The 19,318-nt window shown below is 43.9% G+C and overlaps 1 protein-coding gene across 1 annotated transcript in view; it reads left to right on the forward strand.

Annotated features, from left to right (window-relative positions):
• PCDH15 (protocadherin related 15) overlaps positions 1-19,318 on the forward strand; it is a 1,296,732-nt gene that overhangs the window by 1,131,209 nt on the left and 146,205 nt on the right. Inside the window, 2 exon segments of the mRNA XM_053307474.1 lie at positions 7,245-7,385; positions 12,063-12,175. Coding sequence (XP_053163449.1) covers positions 7,245-7,385; positions 12,063-12,175 — 254 coding nt within the window.

Raw genomic sequence — 19,318 nt, forward strand, 5'->3', positions numbered from 1 at the left:
GCACCCCTGTCCAAACATCTGATACCCATCTTTCAGACAACTTTACCATAATTTTCAAGTCAGTGGTCTTCCTCAATGTCCTCACATGTGCACAGATAGATTAAGTAACTGATAAATAGTGATCAGGGGTCCATTTAGCTGTAAATCAACTTAATCATCACCTAAAAGTATAACAGCATATACTTTGGAGGAATATGTAAAGTAATAGGCAACAAGATTTAAACTGATAATTTAAAAAATATTAATGTGATTAAACACCTGCAGTCTGAAATGATACAAATGAGAAAACTTAAAAGTATTACTAACTTAATTTTGATGTGGTGATTTAAATGACAACTGAGATTGACAGGATCCATTCTGACAGAACACTAGAGATGTACACCGGACCAGTCCGGGGCCATGTTAGAGGCCACCGGTCTGGATTGGGGCCGGTCTGGCGGTGCAGCGGAGGGGGGATGTAGCTTTAAGGGCGGGGGGGTAGTACTTACCCCTCCCGCCACTTCCCCCCTCTGGCGTTCGACATTTTAGCAAGGTTTTGGGGCGGCAGCGTTCCTCCCTGCCGCCCCTGCCCCCATCGTTGCCTGGCAAAAGTGGAAGTTGGTTGCACACATGCGCCCGTCACGGCGCGCGTGCCTGTCGCCACCATGCACGTGCCACACACATCCCATATTGCATGTGCACGCAATGTGTGACGTGTGCAGCATGAGCGTGCATGGCAGTGATGGGCGCTCGCACGCCACGACGGGCGCATGCGTGCAACCAACTTCCACTTTTGCCGGGCAACGACGGGTGCAGGGGCGGCAGGGAGAAACGCTGCTGCCCCAAAAACTTTGCTAAAACGTCGAGCCCCAGAGGAGGGGAAGTGGCGGGAGGGGTAAGTACTACCCCCCGCCCTTAAAGCTACATGCCCCCTAGTGCCGGACCACGCCTCCATGGTTCCATGCACATCCCTACAGAACACTACTAAGGCTACAATTCTTAAATATTTGCAAGAAATTCTAGCAAACAGAACAGAAATTTACTCCATGGAAGACATTTAGGAACAGGTTGCAAGGATAATGTGCAACTTTTCATTTTTCTTTAAACATACAATGCTGTCTCTGGTTGCCTTCTCATAATCACAGCAATACTGGTTAAAGAGTTAAACAGGACTGCCAAGCCCCTTGGAGCTGGTTGTGATAATGCAAATCTCCGGGGCAAACCGCTGTGATTAAAACACATTTAATCAGGATAGGTAAGCAGGTTACTAACAAATACAAAGTGGTTGTCTCTTTTTGTCCTAAGCAGCTGGTTATACTACATATATACAATTCAAGTAGTAGTTCTTTTTATCACAGAACTATTTTACAATATAGAACTCTGATCGGGATGATTTTGGCCTGAGACTTTTCCATTTCCCCAAAACAGCCCTATTGGCTAAAATGGCACTATGTCACAGAACATACCTGAGAAAAGGGGAAAGTAGGGGAATTAATACCTCAATAATTATTGAGTTACTTCAACACTGTAACAGATTAGTGGTGGATCAATTAAATCTATCAGTATTGCCTCTTAAATGTTTCATCAGCAAGGTTTCATTATCAAGTTTGATCAGAAAGATTTTGCATTATCAGTGCAAAATACTTTTCATAATGTATTTATAGTTAAAGGGTAGAATATTTTAATACACATCTAACCCTAAGAACAGAACACAATGGTTCTGCAAAAAACTGGTCAGAGTTCCCATATTAAATGACTGTTCTGGTAACTTCAGATGGTGTCAGGAGAAGTGGGTGGCCTAATAAGAATTGCCCCAAAGAGATACTCCACTGACTGTTGGCCACACTACTATATTTATTCAGCTACTTGGGAAATTATAACAATTAACATCTATGCATCAAAACTTCAGTTTGTTGTAGTAGCACATGGGATGGGAGCAATAGCCCTTTTGGTGGCGGAAGAATAGATGCTTTCAGGCAGCAAGCATTGCCTGAAATGATGCAGAAGAGCTTGCTCAAGCTCTTCAGAGCTTGAGGCCATGCCCCCTTTGACCTCACATGCAAAGGGGCGTGGCCTCGAGCTCCAAAGAGCCTGAGCAAGCTCTTCAGTGTCATTTCAGGCAGTGCTTGCTGCCTGCAAGTATCTATTCTTCATTTCTCTCCCTCTCTGGAGGGAGCGAAAGGGGAATAGATGCTTTTAGGCAGCAAACGCTGCCTGAAATAAATGGCTAGTGCTCGCGGGGGGGGCCCTCTCCAGACGCAGTTGGGGTGGGTGCAGGGCATACTTTGCAATCCCCCTGTAATGGCACCCAGGTCATGTGCCCTGCCTGCCCCATCCTCGTTATCCCTTGCCTCCAAATGTGGCCACCTCACTGCATACCCCTACTTCTATATCATTTATGAATAATTTAAGAAGCACCGGTCCAAGTAGAGATCCCTGGGGGACCCCACTTCTTTCTTCTCTCCATGGTGAAAACTCTCCATTTATACCTACCCTCTGTTTCCTGTCCATCAACCAGTTAGCAATCCACACATGTACTTGTCCTCTTATCCCATGACTGCTAAGTTGATGAGGAACTTTGTTGAAGACCTTTTGGAAATCAAGGTATACTATGTCAACTGGATCACCTTGATCCACACTATTGTTGACACTCTCGAAGAACACCAAAAGTTTTATGAGGCGAGATTTAACTTTGCGGAGGCCATGCTGGTTCTCTCCCAGCAGGGCCTGTTGTTCTATGTGCTTTACCATTTTACCAACCGCCCTGAGCCATTTTGGAAGGGTGGTATAAAAATCAAATCAAATCAATAAATAAATAATAAAATAAAATAAAATAAAATAAAATAAATTTTTATCTTTGAGGATGCTTTCCATCAATTTGCCTGGAACGGATGTTAAGCTAACCGGTCTATAATTTTTCAGATTGCCCCTGGATCCCTTTTTGAAAATTGGTGTTGCATTTGCTATTTTCCAGTCCTCCGGTACAGAGCCTGATTGTAGGGATAAGTTATATATTTTAGCAAGGAGGTCGGCAATTTCACATTTGAGTTCTTTGAGGACTCTTGGATGAATGCTATCCGGCCCTGGCGATTTGCTAGTTTTCCATTCTTCCAGACAGTTTAGAACATCAACTCTTGTAACTTCTATCTGACTCAGTTCTTTAGCCTCCATCCTCAAAAAGCCTGCTTCAGGAAGAGGTATATGCTCAGTAGGGGTGTGCAATTCGGGTTTTCGGTGATTCGGTTCGGGACCTGAACCGAATCACCCCCGTTCTGTTCTGTGCCCGAATCTGGGCTACCCGAATCACCCCTGATTCGGTTCGGATTTGGATTAAATCCAAATCCGAATCTGAATCGATTCGGGTATGAAAAACGGGTCCCAGGGGCAAAATAGTGGGGTGGGGTGGTAGTGCCCAATGGTTGGAGGCTACCACCCAAATTTCAGGGGGATTGGGCAAAGGGCTGATTTTGGGGGCATTTTTGAAGTTTTAGTGTATTTGGGGCAGATTGGGGGCATAGCGTGGGATCTGGGCAAAAAGAGTGGGGTGGGGTGGTAGTGCCTAATGGGTGGAGGCTACCACCCCAATTTCAGAGTGATTGGGCAGATGGCTGATTTTTGGGGAATTGTTGAAGTTTACGCGTCTTTAAGGTTTTTCCCCATAGAGAAGCATTGAGGTGTCAGCAAATGTATAGCTTCACGCGGGGGGCAAAGGGGTGGCCTAGAGCAGTGTGGGGTTGGTGGTAGTGCCAAGTAGGGCCAAGGAAGCTACCTGAATTTTTTCAAAGGATTTGGGCAGAGGGCTGATTTTGGGGGAATTGTTAAAGTTTACGCGTCTTTAAGGTTTACGCGTCTCATTAGCTATCATAGAATCCACACTCAGAATACCTCAGAAACAACAGAACCCTGTACCCCATGGGTTAGAAACCCATGGGGGCGGTTGGCACCCTATGTGCACTACACTACCACTCGCTCTGGACCACCCCAGCACCCCCCCAAGTGCACTTATGGGGCTGCTGAAAGCTCCATGCATACCCTATGAGGAAAAACCTTAAAGACGCGTAAACTTTAACAATTCCTCAAAAATCAGCCCTCTGCCCAAATCCTTTGAAAAAATTCAGGTAGCTTCCTTGACCCTACCTGGCACTACCACCAACCCCACAGTGCTCTAGGCCACCCCTTTGCCCCCCGCGTGAAGCTATACATTTGCTGACACCTCAATGCTTCTCTATGGGGGGAAACCTTAAAGACGCCTAAACTTCAACAATTCCCCAAAAATCAGCCCTCTGCCCAATCACTCTGAAATTGGGGTGGTAGCCTCCACCCATTAGGCACTACCACCCCACCCCACTCTTTTTGCCCAGATCCCACGCTATGCCCCCGAACTGCCCCTAAGACACTAAAACTTCAAAAATTTTCCCAAAAATCAGCCCTTTGCCCAATTCCCCTGAAATTTGGGTGGTAGCCTCCATCCATTAGGCACTACCACCCCACCCCACTATTTTGCCCCTGGGACCCAAAATTCGAGCTGACGTCACATCAGACCTTTTTGCATTCAAATCAATGTAGGCAAAAAGGCGGGAAACTCAAAGAGACGCCGGCCCGAATCACCTGAATTTTTCGGGCCCGAATCAGGGGTGATTCGGCTCGGGCCCGAAAAATATCGGGGGACATCGGGGGTGACTCGATTCGGACCCAATTCACCCGAAATTGCTCATTTCGGGCACAGATCGATCTGTGCTCAAAATTTTTTGCACATCCCTAATGCTCAGTATCCTCTGCCGTGAAGACAGATGCAAAGAACTCATTTAGCTTCTCTGTAACCTCCATATCCTCCTTAATAAGCCCTTTCACTCCCTCATTACCCAAAGGTCCAAACGCCTCCCCCTGGCAGGTTTCCTACTTCTGATGTATTTAAAGAAGTTTTTGTGATTCCCCTTGATGCTTTTAGCTAAATGTTCCTCAAACTCTCTTTTTGCCTCCCTTATTGTCACCTTACATTTCTTTTGCCATGGTTTGTGTTCCTTTTTGTTCTCTTCATTAGACAGGGCTTCCTAATTTCGGAAGGAAGTCTTCTTCCCTTTTACAGTCCTTCCTTGGCATTAACTGTTAGCCATGCTGGCATCCTCCTGGACTTAGTGGTACCTTTCCTCCTTTTGGGTATACAGTCTAACTGGCTTCTAGTATTGTGGTTTTGAGTAAACTCCATGCATTCTGGAGCAAAGTGACGCAAATATATTAAAAAATGATAGACTGCCCAACCCATTTTAAATTAAATATTCAGAGCCTTCCCAATCTGACCTACATCTGTGGCCAATATCAAAGCCCTATGGCAAGGCATTCTATAAATATTCAAAGTGGGGGTGGGGACAAAAAAAAGGAGATCACATTATACCTCCATTACAATGTCTGAGGAGTCCAGCTGGTCAGGGCAGGGCAGGCCCTGATGTCAGACAGAGGCGCTTAACTGCTGTTAGAGGGGAGTCAGAGTTTGGGCATAACTTTTTGGTGGCAAAACCACAGTTGTCGGTGGCATCAGTGAAATAAAACCTCAGGTACAGACTGGAGTTTGGAATGGCTAACTGGAGTTAAATTTCGACCTTTAGCCACAGTTTCATGGGTTCAGGCGTTACAACTACAGGTAGCTTTAACTCCAGTTAAAGTGTACGTGTGAACCAGGAGAGTGAATTAGAGGCTTGAGTTTATAGTTACAGTATTTGCTCCAAAGTCACAGGAAGTGCAGAACCAGACTGTAGGAAATTTCTCTGCAAACTTTCAAAAAGACAGGTGCAAGGGTTCTCAAGGAAACCACCGTTGAATGAGAATGTGTGCTACTCCTTTGTATCAGTTTACATGCTCAGTCAGGATGCTATGCTGCTGTTGCTTCTGGAGGACAGCTTGCAAGTGAGATTTCTCACACTTGCTCTGTCCTGCTACTGTGGAAAATCACTCTGTGGTTTTGTTCCTTTGCATGACAGAGTGTCTCTTTAGTTCACTGAGAGCATTCCCATGTTGGTAAGATTTCTGATCTCCCTGCCCAGTTGATCTGCATCCTGCAATGGAAGTCTGTGGAATAATGGGCATCATCTCCCATCTCAAAATGCTACTACAATACGTTTACACAAACTTCCTGCCAAACTCTCTCTAGGCTCTGCTATTGCACTGTGTGGGTCTGTGGGGAGAGGGAGTGTGAGAGCTGAGTAAGCAGTGGCCTCGGGAGAATAAGCTTCCAAGGAAGCAGGCCTCATTGCTCCCCACAGTGACTGCATGAGAGAGTCCAGCCCGACCTCAGACTAGCCCTTGGGACTTGTGGGGAGGCTGGTGGGAGTTGGGGGAGCCATTGCCACACACACTGCTGTGGCCACCATGGCTGCTGTGAGTACTAATGTTTGAACAAATTTTGTGCAGTCGGGGCTTCGAACCAGGCCCAGACTGGTTTGGCTCAGCCTAGAATCAAACCAGCTCCAATTTCAGCTGGTTTGCACATCCCTACTAATGTCTATCTTAAATCTGCTTCCTTGTAATTTCAATCCATTGGTTCTAATTCTGCCCTCAGAACAGAGAACAAGTTTGCATTTTTCAGCTATGGCAGCCTTTCAGATATCTGAAGATGGCAACCATATCTGCTCTTAGTCTCCTGTTCTCCACGCTAAAATTAGCCATCTTTTTCAACCATCCTACACAGAACTTTATTTCCAGACTGTGTATGAGCCAGCTCAGTTTGAGCCGGCTGAGCTCGACGGGTTCAGGGTTGAACAGGCCCTGTTAGACTGGTGCCAAAACCAAACCAAACCAGGCCATGTCGGTTTGAAGCCGGTTTGGATTCGAACCAAACCGACAAAACCAGTTTTGTGTGCACCCCTGATTCTGGACAGTATACCTTCTGGTTCCTCCAAAACAGGCAATTCATTTTGGAATATGATTCTTTGTGAAATGAATGCACAGCCCTAAAGTGAAGATATATCTGTAATTGTGCTATATGTACATCTGTCTCCCTGTAGATGCAATATAAACTAATATATTAGGAACTGATGGATGATCTGTGCAATTCAGCAAAATGCATAATACATCCTTATAAATTGTTTGGGGAAGTATACAGAGATGGTAGCAACTACCTGGTAAATTAGGGATTTTAAATACATTATTCTGCTTGCAAATGCATTTAAATTATATGCAAGCATAATCATACTGAGCTATAATGGAAAATTTCAGTCTTCTTTTCCAGTCTATGTTGCATACACTGAAAAAAATAAATCTGTTTCTTACAGGGGACACCAGCAAGTCGAGTAAGGTATAAAGTAGATGTTGTCCAGTTTCCTTACAGTGCAAGCATCTTTGATGTTGAAGAAGATTCCGGACGTGTAGTAACTCGTGTGAACCTTAATGAAGAGCCCAGTACATTATTTAAGGTAATGACATTTGCTTAGTCTTTAATATGTTTTACCAATATATTAAATACTACATGGATATTACATGTACAGATACATGTACACGGAATCATTGTTACCTTTATACAAGCACATACATAGTATTTGTTTGCTGACTTTTTCAGTAGTTGCATTCTCACATTGAGATCAATTAAAGTGTTAACTGTGACTGGAGAGTCCTGTGTGTCATGAGAACCTGGAATTGCAGGGAATTGCTGACTAAATTGTTGTGGTTAATTAGCTATCCTGATTGAATACTGGCTAATCATAGTTTGTTAACTGGGATTGCCTCAAAATTCTGGGTTTTTACAACATGTTTCATGGGAGCGCATAGGGCTCTTCAATCTTGGTTAACTCTTTAACTGTGAGAATTTGGCCATAGTTTCATCCTACAAGTGGCTGATATCGCAAATAATGCTACATGTGTGCAGCAAAAAGCACATGTTCAGTGGATATGCTCCTGCTTCTGCAGTGTAGGTGTTCATGCATGTGTGTGTATGTGTGTGTGCGTTTTCTCCAGAAGTGCTTCGTGGAACCTGCTAATATGTCCCTGAAGCACAGCAGCAGATAAACAGCCTGTATACATTAACATACCCACAGTGCAAACTACATTACCATTTCTAAAATTTGTTATGAACAAGATAAGACTGAATAAGTATAATTGCTCTAATAATATTATTTACTCCATTAATTTTATATTTTTATTTTATAATAATTGCTCTAACCATATTCTTTACTCCACTGCTAGGAGAGAGCAATGATAAGACTCTGTTCATTATCAAGTAAATTGATTACTTATTTTCCAACCTTACAAAACTATACCAAAACATAGTATAGTACCAAAACAATCTGCACTGGTACATTGTCATCTAGGAATGGTAGAGCCCAAACTTTAAAATAAAAATCAGAGCTGCTTCTAGGTCGAACCAGACCAAGCCCAGTTCTAACAGAGCCAGTTCTAACTGGCTCAAGTGGTCAAGCCTCCATTTTGTGTAAGAAAGAGACTGTCATCCAGTTTGTGACACTTGGGTCACTTGCAGATCCCAATTGGCCAGATGTGTCTGGCCCTGTGAGTGGCTTTGAAAGTGTGTCACTCAGGGACACCTGTGACCCCATTGGCCAAGTGGGGAGGGACAAAGGGGTTTGCTCCAAGGAGGGTGGTTCAAAGTATATTTAAATACTGCCTTGTGGCTTGGAATCTCTCTCTGTCTCTGTTGCTCATGTCTGCTGCTGCTCTGCCTGCTGCCTGAGAGAGACTGAAGAGCTACTATTGCTGCTGCTTTGGTTGCCTTGCCTTGTGGTCTGGACTAGTGGTCTCCAGAGAGAGATTTGACTGACTATTGCTTACACACACACACACACACACACACACACACACACACACACTCTTAAAGTCTTTTCCTGGCTGGCTGTAGTGTGCTTAAAAAAAATTGTGTGTAGTGAGTAAGTGAATGATGGGACCCTAATCCATCCTACTTGTTGCCCAGCCAGCTAGCCTGGCTTCAGGCCTCTGGCCCATTTTTCTGGCCCATTTTTTTCTACATAATGAATCCCTCTGTAGAATCTATGTGCCATCAGAGAATCCCATACATGTGGATTCTCTGATGTCAATGGTTTTGGATTTTTTGATGGCACATAGATTCTACATTGAGATTCATTATGTAGAATCTGTGTGACATGAAGAAATCTAATCCCCATTATTCCGTATGGAAAAATAATACAACTTAGAAAATCTTTTAAAAATCATTAAAAATCGCCCCTTTAACCAATTGCTTTGGGACCTGGGTGGTAATTGGCACCCATGGGGGCCTACCACACCTCCCACTTTGGCACACCTGGGTGCTACCCATAGGGAATAATGGACCAATTCAAGCCCTATTGTTCCCTATAGAGAACCTTTTAGAACCGGTTCTAGTGGGTTCTAATTCAAACCAAACCACAGGCTGGTTCTAACAGTTTAGAACCTGAATTGGTAGAACTGGTTCAAGTTGGGTTCATATTTCTTAAAGACAAGACGTTATGATATTTGGCTACAGCAGTAGTTCTTGTTCCTGGTCCAATGTATTCATTGGCCTGTACAGTCAATAATACAACTTGACTTACTGAGTACAAGACAACTCCAGTCCCAATATTTGCAGCATGAAGTGGTCTGGCAAAAGGCCTTCCCTGGAAAGGTGTTTGGAGGAAAACCTACATTTTGCCCTCCCGGGGGTATCTGCACATGTGGATCAATGTACCATATAGATAACAAAAGCGTAATTCACCCTGCTAGTAATTGCTTTATGTCAAAATGGCCATGTGATTATGTGAATTATATCCAAGCTATTTCCTGTAAGGCAAATTGTAATGAAATTAGTAGAATCTACACTCAAATAAATGGATATGAAACTGGAAGTTTGACAGCAGTTTTTCTGCTTCTTGATTTCTTGTGTTATCAGCATTTGTTGAAGAGTTCCATTAAGTTAATTAATATTTCCAACTTCTGTTTCTCTTAGAACCTTGGAAGAAAAATAAAGCTGGAAATATTAATTAACTTAATGGTAGGATTTGAGATGATACTGTAGCTTTAAAAGCTCAGATTGTGTTATGTTTACAGAAAGCTGAATTCAGCTTTCCTTTAGGATAAGGGTTGTCTCTCTGAATAAAAAACAGTGCAAGTTATGATAATTAATGTTTCCTGATTGATTTGTTTTGTTGGAATAATTCCTTTTTAATCACACCTTTTCTTACTGAAATTTAAAAATATGCCATCAGACCAAAATAGGTATCTCTCAGTAGTCAGACTACTTTAACCCACTCATCTGTCTTCGGGAAAACACCATCTGTTTGCATAACCTTAAGCTATGGTTTTCTGCTTTGTTTATTTGTTTATATATGTGTGTGTGAAAATGACAGAAATAACGCCTTTTTTCTTTTTTTTAATAAGTAGAAGGAATCTGACCTGTGACTTTAAACATTTTGATGTTCCTGATAGAGGAAAGTGTTGCCTGAATAATTCATTAAATAAATTATTCTTATGTAACCACTGAAAATAGCAGATTTCAATTTCTTTCAGTAATTTAATCAACATTCTTAGGAGACAAAATCACCCTGTATTTATGCTAATGTAAATTAACTAAATCACTTGTATTTACAGTGGATTACATTAATAAAACACATGTGCAGCAAATAAAGCATGTCTGCGAGGAATGTGCATGAGTAACTCATGCAGGCATAGGCGGGACTGGGAGGGTTCCTTTAAGAAGCAAGTAAGCAGTCCTTACCTGCTCCACTGCTGCCCTGCTGTTTTCCAGGTATAGTGTTCACACTAGCAAAAGCTATGTATTAGCAAACAGCTAATATACTGTTCCCTGCAGCCTGTGTACACGGTGTCAGCTGCAGGCAACAGCGCCACAACTGCTGCAGCCTTTGCTAGTGCAAGCAGCATGTCTGGAAAAGCGGTGGGGCAGCAGCAAAGCAGGTAAGGACCTGCTTACCTGCTCCTTAAGGGAACCAATCCCCGCCCCACTGAAACGGTTTGGCTGCAAGCACCCAAGCTGGTTTGGCATTTCCCAAAGGAGACACTGAACCAGTTAGTGCACATCCCTGGTCTACAATGCATTCCAAACTAAAGCAACATGGGTCTCATGGAGGCAGGGGTGGTTTTTGTTGATCTCCCCATCACTCTGTGTTACCCAAAAATATGTCCCTGAGAGTAGTGCAGCTCTGAGACATTTTTTGGCACAGATCACTACAGCGGGAACGGGAGATGGGCAAAAATCTCTGTCCATGTGTTGCTTTAGTGTGGTACACAGCATGCTGAACTCACATCTCATTAGTCTGCATGTCAGCCATTGTACATGATTTGAAAAACATTGGAAGACAAAATATATTGGTACAATTGAGCATATGAGCTCCTTAATCTAGGTATGTTCTATCTGCAGTGATTCAAATTATTGTCCTTAGAATGGGCTGAATATAAAATAGAATAACATTTCTGGAAAAATGTAAAAGACTTAAATACATTCTACCTTGGACAGATGCCCAGTCTAGCAATCTCCTACACAGAGCGTTTGTATCCATCAAAGATGATCAGTTCCTTTAAAGGGAGACAACTGATTCATATTAAAATGAATGGGACAGCTATGTGTGTATAATAGCATTGCCTAAGCAGTGAAATGTGCATGGGATCTGAATCAGATTGAAATTATTTTGATATACGTTCTCCATTTGGTGCACCATTAACAAGTAACTTTTTTCCCCTCCAACTTAAAAAAACACCCCACTGAGACTATGTAGTGGTGTAGTGGCATGAAAATGGTCCAGTGAAATTTCAAGAGTAATTTTGAGGTTCATTCTCAAGTGAAACGTGCAAGGAATTGAAGGATAAAAAAAGAATCTCAGTAAGCTTAATGAAACAATACAAGGGATTTCTGCACATCCCTCATGAAACTCCTTCCACTGAATTTTAATTCTTACCATTAGGATTGTGCATTTGAGTCAAGATTTCATGTTAGATAGTTTAAAAAATACATGTGGCTTTTGTTAATTTGTTGCCCATGTTTTATTTCATTTTTATACTTCCCATGAATCAGAATGAATGACCGTTAAGATTTCAAAAATGTGTGTAATGCTAAGATTATAACAGTGTGAACAGTCACTGCATTTTTATATTTACAGCTTGTGGTCATTGCTTATGATGATGGGGATCCAGTGAAGTTCAACACCACAACTGTAGAAATTTCTGTATTGCAACCTTCAGTAATTCCACGGTTTACACAGGATGAATATAGGTATACTTTGTGTTCAATTTCTATTATTATTGCTTCTTTTGAAACATTTGGAAAGAAAAATCTGGTTGTTGAACTCTTATAGCACTTACATTTATATACTGCTCTATAGTTGGAAGCTCTCTAAGCGGTTTACAATGATTTAGCATATTGCCCCCCAACATTCTAGGTACTCATTTTGCCAACCTCGGAAGGATGGAAGGCTGAGTCAACCTTGAGCCCCTGGTCAGGATCGAACTTGTAACCTTCTGGTTACAGGGTGGCAGTTTTACCACTGCGCCACCAGGGGCTCATATTATGTAGGCTCTGAACAATATCATATACAACAAATGCCAGTATTACAGAAGTAAAATTAGCTCCAAGGGAATTAATAGTGATTTTCTTTTCAGGCTTGTATAATTGTTACACTTTATAACAATGGTCTCTGAACCCATGAATCAAATGAATAGTAATCACACAGAGATTACTGTATTGTACCACTAGCAGCTTTTATTGAACTTGTGCAGCAGAATAGGCCACATTTTCCCCTTGCTTTATAGATATAAGATTTCATATGAAAATATCACTATGACTACTACTACTGCTGCTGTTGTTACTACTATTACTAAGAATACTTATATACCGTTCTTCAACAAAATTCTCAAAGCAGTTTACATAGGAAAATAAATTATACAGAAATAAGATGGCCCCCTATCCCCGAAAGGCTCACAATCTAAAAAGAATCATAATCAAACAATCAAAAAGAATCAAACAATCTAAAAAGAAACATAAGGTAGACATCAGCAACAGCCACTGCAGGGATGCTATGCTGGGGTTGGATAGGACCAGTTGCTCTCCTCCTGCTAAATATAAAAGAATCACTACTTTAAAAGATGTCTCTTTGCTCAGTTAGCAGGGGTTCTCATATAACGTATCATATGATATAAAATATCATATAACTGCATTAAGGATGGCCTTTTAATTTGTTAGAGTAATGTATATTTATACATGTGTCTAGAGTTGTGGAATATATACACTTCTTGGTGGGAATATGGGCTATAAAAATGGAATCTGGGCAGGAAGCAGGAAAGAATAGCACATTGAAGTGTTTGACATTGATCCGACTACTGAATGTTTTATATCATCTTCTCCAGACCAGTTAATGAATCGCTTTTTCAGTACTTTATTGCCTTTTCCGTTTAGATGTCAATGGTGATAGAAACTGTCACTGGTCACTGTTAAAGCAGAATTTCCCAAACCTCTGGTAAATGAGGCCTACTTTGTTCTATGATTGTGTTCAGTGTTGTCTAACGGAGACTCCAGTAAAACTACTGAGGAGCTTGTAGGGGCACAAAAAGAGCAAATCCTACTGGGCAGGAAGAATCCAGTTTCCAAGCTTGATTTCTGAAAGTAAAATGGTGTACTATACATTAACATGAAGAGGCTCTTCTCACGATCGGTGAGAAGAGCCTGGGGAGGGTTAGCAAGGAGAGCGGGCTTAGCCCACTCTCCCTGCACATGAGCAGGCAGTCTGCTCTAGGCAGCCAAAGTGGCCGCCCACACAACTACCGGCTACGTTACGGAGCTGGCGGGGACTGGGAGGATTGGGGGCTGCACGATTGGGGAGCTGCCCCTGAAGCTCCAGCATGCCCTGCGGGAGCACATAAGGCATGCTGGAGAGACCCCCGAGCTGGGAAGCAGCTTTTCAGACCAGGAGGCAGGGTTAGCAGAGAGCCAGGGTTAGCAGAGAGCTCGCTCCGCTAACCTGGGCTTAGGGGAGGGTTACTTTAGCGGATTAACCGCTTGGAGGCTACCGGGCTCGCCTGCGAGCCCGGTGGTTCTCACAGTCAGGCGAAATCGGTCTAGGCTCCCCTAGCCCAATTTCACCCGATAGTGGGAATAGCCTCAAAAACTGTGTTTTACCCAGGTTTGGGATCTGTGTGTGCTCCCAGCTTTTGGTTGTGTGGAAGCAAGGTAGGAGGAAAACCTGGGTAGAAGTGATTGTGTGGAAGCAAGGTAAGAAGAAAAACTGAGTAGCTTTTCCTCCTACCTTGCTTCCACACAGTCCCTTCTAACTAGGTTTTCCCCTTGCCTTGCTTCCACGCAACCTAAAATTGGGAGCACACACAGATCCCAAACCAAGGTAGAACACAGTGAACACGAGCAATGTGGAGGGCCTAAACAGGCTCTTCGGGGAAAGCGGGCTTAGCCCACTCTCCCTGCAGACAAGAAGGGAGCTCATCCTGGGTGGGCACATTGGCCACTCACACGATTACCAGCTCTGTCACAGAGCCAGTAGGGGCAGCAGGGATCAGGGGCCAACTGGCCCCGGGAAGTCCCAGAACACCCCACATGAGTGTGTCGGGCATTCTAGGGAGACCCCCCAAAGCTGGGAGGCTTGTTGGAGCCTCCTGGTTGGGGGTCTCTTCATGAGTCACTGCAGCACAGAGCTGCACTGCGGCGGCACATGATCGGTGAAACAGGGTTAGCTGAATGCTTGCTCCACTGACCTTGTTTAAGGGTGGGGTGAATTAAGGAGGTCTGCTGCTGGAAGCCGCATGGCTCCCATTGTAGCACACAGCCTCTGAAAACCGGGCTGGGCTCCTCTAGCCTGGTTTTTGGAAGTCGTGAGAATAGCCTCAGTTTTTGATTGTGTGAATGACCTCATAGTGTTCAATGCAGGTACAATTTGTTTGCAGTGTATGCATAGTAGTCATACATTGAGGCTGTTTTCATGTGCACCCTCAGCCAGGCTAGGGAATGCCAGCCTGCATTAGGCTGCCCGTGACAACCCACCAGGATCGGGCCAGATCCCAGTGGTGCTGCGCTGCCTAGCCCCTTTTTGAAACCCAGCTCTTAGCCAGGGTTAAGGGCACAAGCAAACCCTAGTCGGGGTCCAGGATTGTGTGTTTCTTGGGGCTGTGTTCAGCCCCAGTGGACTCAGAGGCGCCTATAGGACCTGTGTCCTGAGGGAATCCCTCAATGCATCGTTCATGTTGTGCACTGCATTGTGGGATGTCTGGAGGCCAGGACATGTCATTCTGGCCTTCAGAGCTCCACAGTCTGCAAAATAGTACTTATCTGGGGGAGGGGAGTATAGCCAGCCTCCCCCCACACCCACCCTGTCGTGTGAATGACCTCATTCTGTTCCATGCATATGCAGTTAATACACTTCCTATCCATACCCTGCCCTAGAAGGGGGCTGTAATCAGCTTCACTTTTAAAATGAATGCACACCATACAATTTAGTGGCCATCACTAAATCCCAATGCAACAAATCCTATATAATAAAACGCTAGGGTGCCTGTGGCTGTGTCTGCGTCCGTATCTCCGGCGGGTGTTCTGCGCATGTGTGGCATGCGCGTGCGCAGAACACGGCAAAAGGGAAGCGGAGCAGACGGCCGCCGCCATGTTGGGAGCATCGGGGAGGCGCCCTCCCCGCGGTTGCGGTGGGGGGACTGGGCCCGATGGCAGCGGAGGCCGCGGCGGGGCAACTGGGCCTGATGGGGGCGACGGCGGGGGGGCGACTGGGTCCGATGGCGGTGGTGGGGTGCAGGGCCCGATGGCAGCCGCGGCGGGGTGCTGGGCCTGCTGGCGGCGGCGGCAGGGGGACTGGGCCCGCTGGTGGCAGCGGCCACACTCGGCCCCGCCGGCCACGCGGTGATGGTGGTGCGGCGGGGCGGGGGCGGCCCGGCGTTCTTCTAGCGCCCGTTAATGTAACGGGCCTAATGTGACTATTTCTACAATAATTATGTAGCACTTCTTTTTCTCTATCCTAAATTTCCGGCCCGTTTCATAAGATGACCCTTATGTTTTGAGAGAGGAGAAAAACTTCTCTCTATCCATTCTCTCCACACCATATTAATTTTATCAAGCTCTATTACGTCTCCCCTGGGTTGCTTTTTTTCCTTCTAAATTAAAAAGCCCCAATGTTATACATGTGTGACTGACTGTACATATGTACTGATGTGATGTCTATATAGGGATATAGTTTAACTTTAATCAGCAAAGTATTTCATTTCAGTTCTAGCTCTCACAGACACACCATTGTGTGAATGACTGTACATGTGTTCATTTTAAAAGTGAATTGGGTGCAGACCTCCTCAAATGCAGGGCACAGACAGGAAGTGTGCTGTTGTACATACAAGGGACATAATGGGGCAATTCTCATGATCACTGACACTGAGAGTGGGTAAGCGGAGGGGGCTCCAAAAAGCTTACCTTCTCCGCATATAATTGAAGAATTTGTGCTGGGAGTATGCAGCATGGGATTCACACGAGCAGCCTGCTCTGTGAAGCATGGAGCAGGGCGGAGAGATCCAGGCTGGAACCTGTTGTTCCAGCCTCCGTGAATCCCACAGTGCAGTGCACAACTTGCATGTTGAATTGGGGGATTCCCCCAAGAGACAGGCATGCTAGGTCCCCATCTCTGTCTGCTGGGGCTAAACATAGCCCCAGTAAACACATGAGCAGTTAGCCCACTCCCTTAACCTCAACTAACAGCTGGAGTAAATAGTGGGGCTAGGCAGCGCTGCCCTGCCAGGATTGGGCACGCTACCGGTGATTCTCACAAGCAACCTAACCCAGGCTGGACATCCCTAACCAAGTTTAGGCTATGTGTGAGAACAGCCTCAATGTCTGGATAACTATAGGTACATAAAGACCTATATGTGCATACACAGTATACAGAGACTGTACATATGTTTAACGTAATGTGTGAATAGGGCTAAAATGTGGAGGGGATTTTAGGGCCTCCTAAAGCCCTACTTTTGTCCATAGCTGGTGTCAGAGGATGCAAGTGCCTCCCTGTAACCCCTATTGCTAGACTCAGGTGGCAACTTGAAAGAAAGACACCTTTAACATTCTCAGAATGCTTTTCTTTACTATCATCAATCAATCTATACAGGATTCACTCAAGGTTTCAGGGGGCACTTGAAAAACTGCCTTCTATGGACCATGTCCTACCTGTTTGGGCCAAAAGAGAGTCATTGCAACTTCCACACAATGAGGTAATTCACACAGTAAAAAAACTGTGTTCTACCGAGATTTGGGAGCTATGTGTGCTCCCAATTTTTGGTTGTATGGAGGCAAGGTTGGAGAAAAACAGGGGTAGAAGTAATTGTGTGGAAGCAAGGTAGAAGAAAAAGCTGCCAAGGTTTTCCTCTTATCTTACTTCCACACAACCGAAAATTGGGAGAACCCACAGAAACCAAGCTTGGGTACAACATAGTTTTTGATTTTGTTTATAACTTCTGGTGTTTTAACAAAGGGGTTTAGTTCATTAATATGATGTGCTCTGCGGCATATGGATTTCCTCGGAATTTGACAATAACATGTTTTTAGCATTTCTGTAACCACTGAATGGTGTGAAGAGATTTTCTTGGACAGCTAAGGAAAAGGCATGTTTCTTTAAAAGGGTAATGGAACCACTACAGTCTTTTTTTAACTCACAAAATTTTGAAGGCCAGATGTATAATTAATTAAACCTAAAGCAGAAATTACTAAATTCTTTCTTTTTTAAAAAGAAAAATTAACTTGTAGTTAATTATCCTTTTTTAAAAAACCTCTGAATGTTTCTTGAATTTTTGTTAATTAATGCATGTCTTGTTCTCTTCTGCAACTAGAAAGTCATAGTTAATAGCCATGGGCTGCTATTTTAGGCAATAAATTACTAACTAAAGAGTGCAATCAATAGCTACAATTCAGTGGCCTGTGGGCACACTGAACAGGTGTTCAGGCATTTTATAACAAGTTAAGGGAAATATTAGCATCTTTCAAACACTTTGAAAGAGCATACGCTCCACTATGCGGCAGGTCTGTTGTTAAAAATACTAACTTTTTTTTCTCACAGAAGAAGTGAAATTCTGAAGTTCAAGATGTTCAACAGCTAATGTAACATGGCTTTTGTTTTTCTAAGGATAATTCAATTTACAGATTTCCAGTGCACAATACCTTACAAAAGTACTGACTGACACAAGCAGAATTGTCTATTTGCTCTTCTCCCATTTCCAGGCACATGCCATTGGAAGGTGAGAAGTGTTGCATTTCTGACAATATTGTATATAACTTTTAAAGTGAAATGTTGGGTGAAGAGAGATACTACTATTACTACAATTATATGTATATACCACTTTTCAATGAGTTCTCAAAGTGATTTACATAGATAGATAGATAAGATGGCCTCCTGTCCCCAAAGGACTCACAATATAAAAAGAAACATTAAACAGCCAGGGGTGGAACTATCATTGTGCAAACAGGTTCAAAGAACCCAGGCTGCCAATGGTAGGGGCTGTCAAGGCCCACAGGGGGGCGTTGCTCAGGCTCTGTGAGAGCCTCGAGTGAACTCCCCCCGCCCATTGCCCGGGTTCCGGTAAGCCCCAAGCCAGCTCTGCCCTGTCATTTCAGGTTGTTTTTGCTGCCTGAAAGCTTCTATTTCCCTTTCTCTCCCTCCATTGAGGGAGAGAAAGGGGAATAGGTGCTTCCAGGCAGCAAGCACTGCCTGAAATGACAGGACAGAGCTTGCTTTGGTTCTCCAGAGCTTGAGGCCACGCCCCCTTTGCGTGTGACCTGCCGGAGTCCAAGTGGTGGGCAGGGGGAGTTCCCTCGGGGTTCTTACGGAGCCTGAGCCACGCCCTGTGCACGTGACATCACACACACGGGATGTTGCTTGAGGGGTTGCCGGGCGGAGCTGGATCCAGGATGACATTGAACTGGCTCTGCACCTGTCAACAGCAACAAACAATGGAGGGATGCTGTGCTAGGGTTCGTGTAATTGTTAAACGGAAACATCTGATATTATCATTTATTTTAAAAAATTAAAAAACACCATTTATTTTTTAAAAATTAACATCACCCTTCTATAATCGTTTGATTTTTTAAAAATATGAAAAACCACTTGTAGCACTTAGGATGTTTTCCTGCAGCAGCCAAAGACCAATCTGGGAATTTCTAAAGTATATGGCTCTGCAGTCACTAAACAGTTCTTGATTCCCACAGACTAGGCCACATTCAAACTCCCTTTCTATTATGGGTTCAAAGGGTTTACTGTCTAAACAGAGCACACATACTTGTGTTCTTTCTGTTCAGGATTTCCTTTAGAGTACAATGGTGGCTCAAGGAAAGTCAGTATTGTGTCTTTTCTAGTCATTTTGTCCCATGCTCATTCCT

This window comes from Hemicordylus capensis, chromosome 3 (assembly GCF_027244095.1).
Source record: "Hemicordylus capensis ecotype Gifberg chromosome 3, rHemCap1.1.pri, whole genome shotgun sequence".
NCBI lineage: Eukaryota > Metazoa > Chordata > Lepidosauria > Squamata > Cordylidae > Hemicordylus > Hemicordylus capensis.